A 12,134-nucleotide genomic window follows, 5' to 3' on the forward strand; every position below is an offset into this window, starting at 1 on the left:
AGCCACTGGTTAAAACAATATTAAGAAGAAGAACATTAGGTGTATTGGGCCATGCTGACTTAACTGTTTCCTCCCCTAAATGACCTCTGCCTGAATACAGAGTGAATAAAATATAGCTCCAAGCTTTAGCTCTTCTTTAATTACATATGTTCACTGTAACTCAGCATTATTGGAAGATGTAATTAGCAACCAAGAAGAGGCTCAGACCTAGGGAGATTTTTGACTTGGCAAGACTCCTAATCCTTAGTTTTTCCATTTTCATTGGTGAAAAAGCTGGAACAAGTATATGAAGAGGGAAGAGGTTCTATCTCACTCATTTAAAAGTTCACTTCAGTTTAGCATGCTGGAATAAAGGACAGGCCTTGGAGAGAGAGGACACACAGAGAGCCATTTCTATTATCCTCAGTTTTCATGTCTTGGTACAACAAACACAACAACTGTGGAGTGGAAATGGCTGACTTTCTAAAGGTGACTGACATGTTATCATGGGCTCCATAACAGGCAGAGAGAGAGGAATAACCACAAGAAGAAGTGAAGGTTGTCTGCACACAGCAAGCATGACCTTGTTTTAAACAACTTACTTTCACTTTTTATCACTTAGCTATAAATCAGGTTTGCTCTTATCAAGTTAGTTGCAGATGAACAATAAGTATATATTTTCAAAACAAATAGTAACAATATCAAACTTCCTGAGATGTGGTAAAAAAGGAAAAAAAACCAGTATGAGATACTAGCGAAGTCACTAAGTTTTATACTGAACTTTTGTCACTATCATCACCAACTCCACTGTGAGCATCACCCCTATTGCTTCTTTATAACAAGGGTAGTCCAGATCAAGAAATTATCTCTTCATTACTAGCTGAACGCCATTAAAAAACCCATAGTCTGGAAAAACACATGCACCCGGCTGAGGTTTAGTGGTAGATTTCAAGTCAAGAAGTTGCAAAAGGTCTACTGTGGTTTAAATATGCCATTCTGCGGTTTTCTGATGGAAACCAGAAAGAAGGGAATTCAGCAATCACTTTTTTAATTAAACATTTTGAGATAATTGTAGATTCGCATGTGGTTATAAAAAAATAGATCTCAATTACCCTTCACCCAGCTTTTCCCAATGGAAACATCTTGCAAATTTATAGTACAGTATCACACCCAGGGTACTGACACTGATAAGAGTCAAGATACAGAACATTTCCATCACTACAAGAATCCTTCATGTTGCCTTTGTATAGCCCACTTTCCTCCTCTCACCTCCAACTCCTCTTTAATTACCCAGCAACCACAAATTTGTTTTCCATTTCCATTTTGTCATTTCAAAAATGTTACACAAATAGAATCAGATAGTATATACCTTTGTGGATTGGCTTTTTTCATTCAGCCTAATTTTCTGGAGAGTCACCCAGGCTGTTTTATTGATAGTTCATTTCTTCTGGTTCCTTAGTAGTATTCTGTGGTATGGATGTGCCACACTTCGCTTAACTATTCATTCATTAAAGGATATCTAGCTTATTTCTATTTTGGGCTACTATGAATAACAATGCTATACACATCAGCATACAAGTTTTATGTGAACGTAAGTCTTCATTTCTTTGGGATAAATGCCCAGAAATGCAATTCACTGGGCTGTGTGGTAGTTGCATGTTTAGTTTTTAAAGAAATGGCTAAATGTGATCCAGAATTACTATTACGATATTTTAACCAGCAGTGTATGAGTGATCCAGTGTCTCTGCATCCTTACTAGAATTTGGTGTCACTAATTTATTTTAGCTGTTCTAATACATGGTTATCTTGTGGTTTTAACTGCATTTCTCTAATGCCTTATGATGTTAAAACATCTTTTCATGTATTAAATTGCCATCTGTATATGCTCTACAATGAAATATCTGCATGTCTTTTGCCAATTTTTTTTTTTTTTTTTTTAGATTTTATTTATTTGACACACACAGAGAGAGCGAAAAACAGCGAGTATAAGTTGGGGAGCGGCAGGCAGGGGGAGAAGCAGGCTCCCCACTAAGCAAGGCGCCCAATGCGGGACTCCATCCCAGAACCCTGGGATCAGGACCTGAGCTGAAGGCAGATGCTTAACTGGCTGAGCCAGCCAGGCTCATTTTTTAATTGGACTTTTTATGTTTTTTAATTCTGTTTTGAAAGTTTACATATTTTAGCAGTCCCCCACCCCCTCCCAGATATGTGGTTTGCAAATTTTTCTCCCAGTCTGTAATTTGTCTTTTCATCCTCTGAGCAATGTCTTTCCCAGAGCGGAATTTTTTAGTTTGGATGAAATCCAACTTATTAATTTTTCCTTTTATAAAGTACGCTTTTGGTGTCAAGTCTAAGAACACTGCCTACCCCTAGATCCTTCCTATGATTTCCTACATTTTTTCCCCCTAAGTTGTAGAGTTTTATGGTTTGAGTTAATTTTTGTCTGAGATGAGAGCTTTATATTGAGATTCATTAAAAAAAAAAAAAATCTACAGATGTCAAATTGCTCCAGCATCATTTGTTCAAAAAGTTACCTTATCTTCACTGAAGTTCTCTTGTATCTTTGTAAAAATTAGCTGGGCATACTTGTGTTGGTCTGAATTTTCTACTCTGTTCCATTGATATGTCGATACCTTTGCCAATATCACATAGTTTTGATTAGTACAGCAATATAGTAAGTTTTGAAATCAGACTGAGTCTTTCCATTTTATTCCTTTTCAAAATTGTTTTAGCTATTCTAGTACTTTTGTCTTTCTATATATTAGAATAATTTTGTGTAGTCTTTTCTCTCTCTGTTCTTCAAACTGCGTAATTTCTATTGATCTATCTTCAACTTGAATCATTTTTCTGCTATCTCAATTCCTGTTAAACCACTTAGTAAAATTTTCATTTCAGTTACAGTACTTTTTTTTTTTTAAAGATTTTATTTATTTGACAGAGATCCTAAGTAGGCAGAGAGGCAGGCAGAGAGAGAGACAGAGAGAGAGGGGAAGCAGGCTCCCTGCTGAGCAGAGAGCCCGATGTGGAGCTCGATCCCAGGACTCCGGGATCATGACCTGAGCCGAAGGCAGAGGCTTTAATCCACCGAGCCACCCAGGCGCCCCTCAGTTACCGTACTTTTTAACTTTTGAATTTTTCTTTTCTTTTAAAAATACAGTTTCCATTTTTCTTTCGGGATCCTTTATTCACTAATATTATGCTTACCTTCATTTCTTAGAATTTATAATAGCTGCTTTTAAGTCTGTTTGCTAAATCTATTATCTGGGCTCACTTTAAGTGCCCATTAACTGCTTTTTATCTTGAATATGGATTGCATGCCCCCATTTTTTGGTATGTAAGTTTTAGTTAAAAACTTAACACCGTATATATTATGTTGCAGTGCTTTGAAATCTGTTTTGTTTTTCTCAGGATTTTTGTTGTTGTTGTTCTATTAAGCAGTTAAATTCCCTGGGTTCAAATTGTGAAAGTGTCATATCTACTATATGCAGCGACTAATGTCTTTGCTTAGTTTTTCAGCATCCAGCGGCTCTCTTTTTGGCCTGACTCTGATGGTCTCTGTTGACCACAGACCTTTTTTTTTTTTTTAAAGATTTTATTTATTTATTTGACAGAGAGAAATCACAAGTAGGCAGAGAGGCAGACAGAGAGAGAGGAGGAAGCAGGCTCCCTGCTGAGCAGAAAGCCCGATGCGGGGCTCGAACCCAGGACCTGGGATCATGACCTGAGCTGAAGGCAGCTGAGCCACCCAGGCGCCCCGACCACAGACCTTCTTATGCTCAGCAAAGAATGTGAACAGATTTTATAGTCAGATTTTAAGGTTTATCCTTTCTCTGGTCTTTTTGTTTCTAGCAGTCTCTCAAAATTTCTAAATGCTTTGCCAGTTCTCAGTTCTACCTTGTGACACCTCAAGCCAGTAAGAATATTACTTTCTGTCATTTGAGCTCTGTGCCATCTTACACATAGTTCAGGCAATGCACTCAACCAAAGGCACAACACACTTGCAAATCATAGTAAGAAGCAGTTATGTCTTTCAAGGGTACACCCCCTTCTTGTTTCTCCCTACCTTTTCTCAGGTTCTCTGGTATTTACTTTGCAAATGCATTGTTTAGTGATGAGGGTATTCAGACAGTTTATACTTAGATTCTATTATCTTAGTACTTCTGCATCTCTTTTGTCTCCAAAACTTCACTTCAAAGTTCAAATCAGAGTAACTGGAAATTTATCAGTCTGAGTGGGTGCTAGGAGAGCTGGCAGTGGTTAAAGAGCAACTCCAGGCAAGAAAGCCACAAACATAAAGTAATCTGATACTCTTCTCAAAATTTTATCTCTCAGTTCATTTTCCAGTGCATTTGAATATTATTATTATTATTATTATTTACAATTTTTCCAGTTTTTATGGTTTTCTGTCAAAGGAATTAGTTAAACTCTTGGCAGTGCCATACTTTGAGGACAGTTGTGGCTGGTTCTAAAGTTTTACCAGTGAATATATTTTTTTTTTCTCTATCCCTACAAATTTTCAAAAGAGAACCTAAAAAAAAGAAAAAAACCAACTAGAGAGTAAAGGTTAAGATTTTTTCTTCATAGTAATAGCTTGCATTAAACTTTTACATGCTGTAATACTCTAGTTTTTGTGTAATCCACAAACTGAAAATTATAAATTCAGAATTTATGGGCTGAAAGGAATCCTAGAGACCCTTTAGTTAGCCCCATCATTCTATGAGGAAACTAAGACCGTCAAGATGTGCCCAAGATCACTTAACATGCTTATTATAAAGTGATTGTCTAGGGGCGCCTGGGTGGCTCAATGGGTTGGGCCTCTGCCTTCAGCTCAGGTCACAATCTCAAGTGTCCTGGGATTGAGCCCCACGTTGGGCTCTTTGCTCAGCAGGGAGCCTGCTTCCTCTCTCTGCCTGCCTCTTTGCCTACTTGGGATCTCTTTGTCAAATAAATAGGTAAAATCTTAAAAAAAAAAATAAAAAAAATAAAGTGATTGTCTAGTTTAAGTTCTTTTCATTATACCATAGTGTAGTTACATAGCTGTATTTTCTATCTTCCACAGGACCACGATTTCAAAATTGTATTAATATTGTTTGTGAATACAGGCTATATTCCAGCTATATCAAAGATTACCAAAATAAAAGCTTTAATATCTAAGTCAACAGAAAAACAAAACAATGTAACAGATGACTTAACTCTCTCAGCCTGAAAAAAGCTGAAGGTTCTGACCACTAAACCAGCATGTTCATACTAACTGAACTAGGTTTTTGAGGAAGGTTTTTCAAATACTATAAACCTCATCTTCTCTTTAGTGTTTCAAGTGAGAACGCAGTGTGCCTCTTTCTTGCAATTTTCAACCATTACCTCTTGTACGTAACAGATGTTACTTTTCTTGCATGACATCTCACTATGGCCCTCTGCTGTTAAATTAAAAAATGGTTTTCTGGCCACTACTCCCCAACTATGAGTGTTTGTGAAAACAGTTTTTCTAGTATGAATCCCAAGGGTCCCAGTGTTGTCATGTTAGCTGCCTGTCTGTCCTATTAGCTCCACTGCTGTGCTAATTAGGCCAAGTTGGAAGGCTGACTCTTCTGAGAGCCACTCAAATTAATAAGATCTACTGCAGGACCACAAACCATCCCAGATTCCGACTAGACAGAACCTATAGGGATACATGTATGGCTCAAGGCCAATTCCTAACCATGGGAAAGGAATTCCTAACCACTATGATGAAACGGCTTAAAAGAACACATCCAAGGAAAAGGCTGAAGATGGTGATGTAGGAAGACTCTGAACTTACCTCCTCTATAGACACATCAAATCTACACCTATTTATAGAGCAATTCCTCCTGAAGAATAACTGAGGGCTGACTAAACAGCTTCTGTATAACAAAAGATAGATCACATAGAGAACAATAAAACAGACGGAAACTCAAAGGGAACCCCTCCACCCCCAATGGTGTGAAATGCAGGGCTGGGGAGAATGGGCAGGGGGAAAGAATAATACTGAAGGATCATGAGCAGATTTGTCTGCTCTGAGGCACAGAAAAAAAGCTGTGGTTTAGAATAGCAAATAGAATATAAAGGAACCAGCTCTAGAACCCTATCAGACAGCAGAGGAACTGCTGAAACTGCTGAACTGGAAGGGGCTGGCAAGCACCATAGTTTATGTTTCCCCTCCACCTTGACAGTATAGATAGGAGCAGGGGCTGGGCACACTAGTCAGATTACCATCTCAGTGGGCCCCTAAACCACATCATCCCCAGCTGTCCCACCAAGGGAGACTCAAAACCATGCACACTGGGACACCCTGGTCACTAGAGCTCCACCCATCTCACCAGGTGACACAGGTGCAAAGGTGCAAGGCACCCTGGCCCACACCATGCACAATGGGACACCCTGGTCACTAGAGCTCCACCCATCTTACCAGGTGACACAGGTGCAAAGGTGCAAAGCACCAGGCCCACACCAGTTCAGTTGCAGATGGCTCACTGGTGCCCCCCTGATGCAAAGCACTCTGGGACCTCCTGGCTCATGGATTCTTTAGCTCTCGCTCTAGCCACCCTGCCAGGGTACTCACTGTGTGGAGCACCTTGGGAACCCCTGGCCTGTGCCTACTTCAGTGCCAGCTGTCCTGCCAGGGCACTCCCTGAGTGGAGCATTCTGGCCTGTGGCAGCTTTGGCTCCAACCACCCCTTCAGGGTGCTTCCTTTGTGGAATGCCCTAAGACATCCTGGCTTGTACTCATTGCAGCTGCAGCTATTCTGCAGAGCTCTCCATAGAGAGAGGCCCACAACACGTGCCCCTCCCCACCCCAATTTACCTTCAGCTATCCTGCTGAGGCACTCTCTGTACAGAGAGCCCCAGGACCATCCCGGACCACACCCACTTCAGCTCGGAACATCCCAGACCCAGAATGGAGTGCTTCAGGACCCCCAGCCCATGCCAGCCACAGCTCCAGTCAGTTAACCAAAATTACCAGCCACACAGTCTACACAGAGGATGACCATACACAGGGGCATTCCCTCAAGTTTAAGAGAAGTAGCTGTTCTACCAAATTGATAGAACAGGCACTGAAAGGCAGGCAAAATGAGAGAGAGGAACATGCTCCAAACTAGAGAACAAGATGAAACTTCATAAAAAGAAAGGAAGGAGATAAATTAAATGGAGACAAGCAATATGCCTGATAAAGAGTATAAAATCATGATCATAAAGATGTTCACCAGACAGGAGAGAAGGGTGAAAGAACTCAGCGAGAACTTTAACAAAGAGATAGAAAATATAAAAAGAACCAGAGTTGAGGGATATAATAACTGAAATGAAAAATATATTAGAGGGAATTAACCCAGATTAGTGGATGCAGAAGAATGAATTAGTGATCTAGAGGACAAGGTAATGCGAGCCACCTAAGCTGAACAGCAAAAAGAAAGAAGAATTAAAAAAAATAAGGGAAGGTTAAGGGATTTCTTGGACAATATCAAGTAAACAAACACTCATATTATAGGGGTCCCAGAAGAAGAGACAGAGAAAGGTGCAGGAAACTTATTTAAAAAATAGCAGAAAACTTCCCTAACCTGGGGAAGAAAACAGACATCTTGGCCTAGGATGCAAAGAATTCCAAACAAGATAAACCCATTGAGGTCCACACCATGACATATTGTAATTAAAATGTCAACTATTGAAGAGACTCTTAAAAGCAGCAAGAAGCAAATAGTTATACATAAGGGAAATCCCACAAGGCTATTGTCTGATTTTTCAGCAGAAACTCTGCAGAACAAAAAGGAATGGTATAATATATTCAAAGTGCTGAAAGGGAAAAAACCTACATGCAAGAATACTCTACCTGGCAAGGTTATCATTCAGAATAGAAGGAGAGAGTTTCCCAGAGTTAAAGGAGTTCAGAGGCACCTGGGTGGCTCAGTCATTAAGCATCCGCCTTCAGCTGAGGCCGAGATCCCAGGATCCTGGGATTGAGCCCTGCATCAGGCTCCCTGCTTGGTGGGAAGCCTGCTTCTCCCTCTCCCACTCTCTCTGTTTGTGTTCCCTCTCTTGCTGTGTGTCTTTCTATCAAATAAATAAATAAATCTTTAAAAAAATAAAAGAACTTAAAGGAGTTCATTACCACTAATTTGGCCTTAGAAGAAATGTTAAAGGGACTTCATTGAATGAAAAGGAAAGGCTCTAAGTAGAAGAAAAGGATGATATGAAGAGAGAGATATATATCTTTTATATAGGGGTACCTGGGTGGTTCAGTGGGTTAAGCCTCTGCCTTCAGCTCAGGTCATGATCCAGGGTCCTGGGATCGAGCCCCACATTGGGCTCTCTGCTCAGCAGGGAGCCTGCTTCTCTCTCTCTCTCTGCCTGTCTCTCTGCCTACTTGTGATCTCTCTGTCAAATAAATATATAAAATCTTAAAAAAAAATAAAAGAGCCCCATATATTCATCCCAATAGAAAAGCCTTCGACAAAACTCAGTATTTGATCGTAAAACTCTCAACAAAGTGGGTTCAGAAGGAATATATCTCACCATAAAAAAGGACGTATATGAAAAACCCATAGCTAACCTCATACTCAAAGGTGAAAAACTGAGAGCTTTTCCTCTAAGTTCAGGAAGAGAACAAGGATGTCCATTCTTACCGCTTTTATTCAGCACAGTACTCTAAGTCCTAGCTGTAACAATCTGACAAGAAAAAATGAAAGGCATCCAAAATCATAAGAAAGCAATAAACTATTTCCAGAAAGAAAGAAAATACAGTCACATAACTGCACCAAAAATGAACAAAATACCCAGGCAGTAGAAGACCTGTACTCTGAGACCTCTAAAATACTGATAAAACACATTGAAGAAGACAAACAAATGTAAAGATATTCCATGTTCATTGATTGGAATAATTTATATTATTAAAATGTCCATACTCTCCAAGGCAATGTACAGATTCAATGCAATCCCTGTCAAATATCAACAGCCTTTTTCATAGAACTAAAACAAATTGTACAAAATTTTGTAATGAACCTCTGAAGACCCCACATATCCAAGTCAATCTTGAGAAGGAAGAACAAAACCGGAGGTATCACAGTCCTGGGGTTCCAGATGTACTACAAAGCTATAGTAATCAAAAACAATATGGATCAATGGAATGAAATAGAAAGCCCAGAAACAAATCCACACTTACATACTCAATCTATAACAAAGGAGGCAAGAATATACAAAGGGAGAGGACAGTCTCTTAGATAAATGGTGCTGGGAAAACCCGACAGCTACATGAGAATACACCTGGACCACCTTCTCACACTATATGTAAAAATAAACTCAAAATGGATTAAGACCTAAACGTGAGACCTGAAACCATAAAACTCCTAGAAGAAAACACCAGTAGTAATCTCTTGGACATTAACTTTAGAAATATTTTTCTGGATATGTCTCCTCTGTTGAGGGAAACAAATGTAAGAATAAACTATTGGGACAACATCAAAATAGAAAGCTTTTGCACAGCGAAGGAAACCAGTAAAACAAAAAGACAACCTACTGAATGGCAGAAGATATTTGCAAATGATGTATCCAAGAAGGGGTTAATATCCAAAATGTATAAGGAACTTTATACAACTCAACACCAAAAAGACAATCTGATTAAAAGTAGGCAGAGGACCTGAACAGACATTATTCTAAAGACATACAGATGCCTAACAGATACATGAGAAGATGCTCAATATCACCAATCAGGTAAATGCAAAACAAAACCACAATGAGATATCATCTCATGCCAGCCACAATGGATACAATAAAAAAAGACAAGAATAACAAGTGTTGGCAAAGATGTGGAAGAAAAGGGAACCCTTGTGCACTATGGGTGGGAATGCAAACTAGTGCATTGACTGTGGAAAACAGTATGGAGGACGCCTGGATGGCTCAGTTGATTCAGCAAGCCTTCAGTTCAGGTCCTGGGATCGAGCCCATGAGGGGCTCCCTGCTCAGCAGGAAGCATGCTTCTCCTTCTGCCCCTCCTGCCTGCTCGTGCACTCACGCCCACTCTCTCAAATAAATCTTAAATAAAGTGTACATCCACACTTGACATGGGTCATTACTTTCATCTCTCCATATGAATGAAAGAAGTATAGTATATGGGAGAACAATCACAGGAATCAAAATAGTATTATTCCTTTATAATCATCTTTCAATATTGAATAATGCTGCTTTTACTGTTATGTTTTTTAAATCTAAATTTACATTTTTATGTAAAATAAACTGTATAGAATCAATGTGAACAAAATGCAAAGAATAAATGTATATCCAACATGTGAATCAATACTCTAGGACAGATGTACAGAAATGGAGATCAATAATGAGCTGGTAAATCAGGCCCTCTTTATCATTCTAAAGTCTATGTTATCTCTTATATTAAGCCTTCTTTGACGTGACTCTGGATCTTACTATAGAAAAATGTTGAAAGACAAAACATGAAATGCAGAAACACTCATGCAATTTAAAACCTCTATGTCATTGTTTTTATTTGGGTAATAGAACTTTAAAAAAGACAGTAGATGAATGAGCCTCATGAAGTCAGTAACTTATCTTTTTTAAAGAAAGATTTTATTTGTTACAGAGACAGAGAGAGAGGGAGCTCACACAAGAGAGAACACAAGTTGGGGGCTGGGGAAGGGCAGAGGCAGAGGGAGAAGCAGGTTCCTTCCCAAGCCGGGAGCCTGATGTCTCAGGGCTTGATCCCAGGACCCTGGGATCATGACCTGAACCGAAGACAGGCGCTTAACCAACTGAGCCACCCAGGCACCCCAGTAACTTATCTTGTTCCTCATTCTATGAGTTCAGCATTTAGTGCAGTACATAGCATAAACTAGGCTTCCTATAATTACTAAGAGAATGAAAATACATGAATGAATAAATGAAGACAAAACACTAAAACCTAATGACTGTCCTCCAGAGACTATTAATAAGTTCAATAGTATTCCTCAGCTCTGTGTGGTTCACTGTTCTAAGAGTTCTACATGTCAACTCATTATTTTACATTTTACAGATGAGGAAACCAAGACATAAAGTAATACCTCAAGGCCACACTGTGCACTGTGGGCCAAGGATTCAAATTCAGACGGTCTGAGTATACAGCCTAGGCTGTGACTCACTGTGATATAGATTTCTAGAAATGCCACTTTAGGAGCATACATTGTGAAAGTGCTTCTTAAATGATAAAATGACAATAGCTAGCAGACTTGAAGGATTTTTCAAAGTGTTGGAGAAAAGGAAGTTGAAAAGATTGAAATCAGGCACGCAGAAGTTTATAAAAATTTAGGGCAATAGACTTTTAGAGCATCCAACGCAGAATACCTTCAAATGTAAACATTATATTAATAGCTAATCTCAGGAGAATTTATCTAAAGTCAGGAAATATGTGGAATTTGAAAATTTCTTTCATGTAAGACTAGACACTAAGTCTTTGATAGTACCTTAATTTATTACAACAATAAGTAAGATGAAATTCCCTGTTAGCCCCAATTCATAGTCACATTTCTTGTCGAGAAATTCTAGGAGTACAAGTTTTTTAATGTGCTGATATCTTACCTTTTCTTTTTGCTGATGATCATATCCATGGTTTGGAGCAGTCGCCGTTCCAGGGCTAGAATATCTGCATCAGTCACATTTCTATAATAGGCACAAACTGTTAGCAATGTTTGGGGATCCCATCCTTGGGCATAATAAATACAAGACAGCTGGAGAAACACATAACCTTAGTTGTTACCCAGTAATTCAAGGACCTTTTTCTAGAGAATACTAAAATGACTATAAAAAGCAAAAATGCTTTTGCTGTCATTTTTTTTATAGCTAAAAGTTTTGCAGTCTCAGGGCAGTGGAAGGTAACTGGCTCTCTTACAGTCTTTCTTAGCTTTGAGCCAATGACATTTATGATGCACATGTAAGCACTCTTACAACTTGGCATTGCCTTCTACCATTCTACTTCTAGGAGGAACTGATTTACTGAAGTGGGGATTAGCTTACATTGCATGAGACATGTGCCTTTAAAAAGCGTAAGAGGAAGTAAGGAGAATCTGACTGAAATCACCATTTTTTTTAAAAAGATTTATTTATTTTAGAGAGAGAGAGTGAGTGTATGCCTATGAATGGGGGTAAAAGGAGAGGGAGAGGGAGAG

The 12,134-nt window shown here is 39.1% G+C and overlaps 1 protein-coding gene across 1 annotated transcript in view; it reads right to left on the reverse strand.

The window, feature by feature from the left end:
• The window catches only part of LOC125097622 (Golgi pH regulator), a 56,135-nt gene that overhangs the window by 21,957 nt on the left and 22,044 nt on the right, over positions 1–12,134 (reverse strand). The window contains exon 7 of the mRNA XM_047725434.1: positions 11,548–11,628. Within this exon, the coding sequence (XP_047581390.1) occupies positions 11,548–11,628 (81 nt within the window). The remainder of the gene's footprint in view (positions 1–11,547; positions 11,629–12,134) is intronic.

Source organism: Lutra lutra, chromosome 4, assembly GCF_902655055.1.
Source record: "Lutra lutra chromosome 4, mLutLut1.2, whole genome shotgun sequence".
Lineage (NCBI taxonomy): Eukaryota > Metazoa > Chordata > Mammalia > Carnivora > Mustelidae > Lutra > Lutra lutra.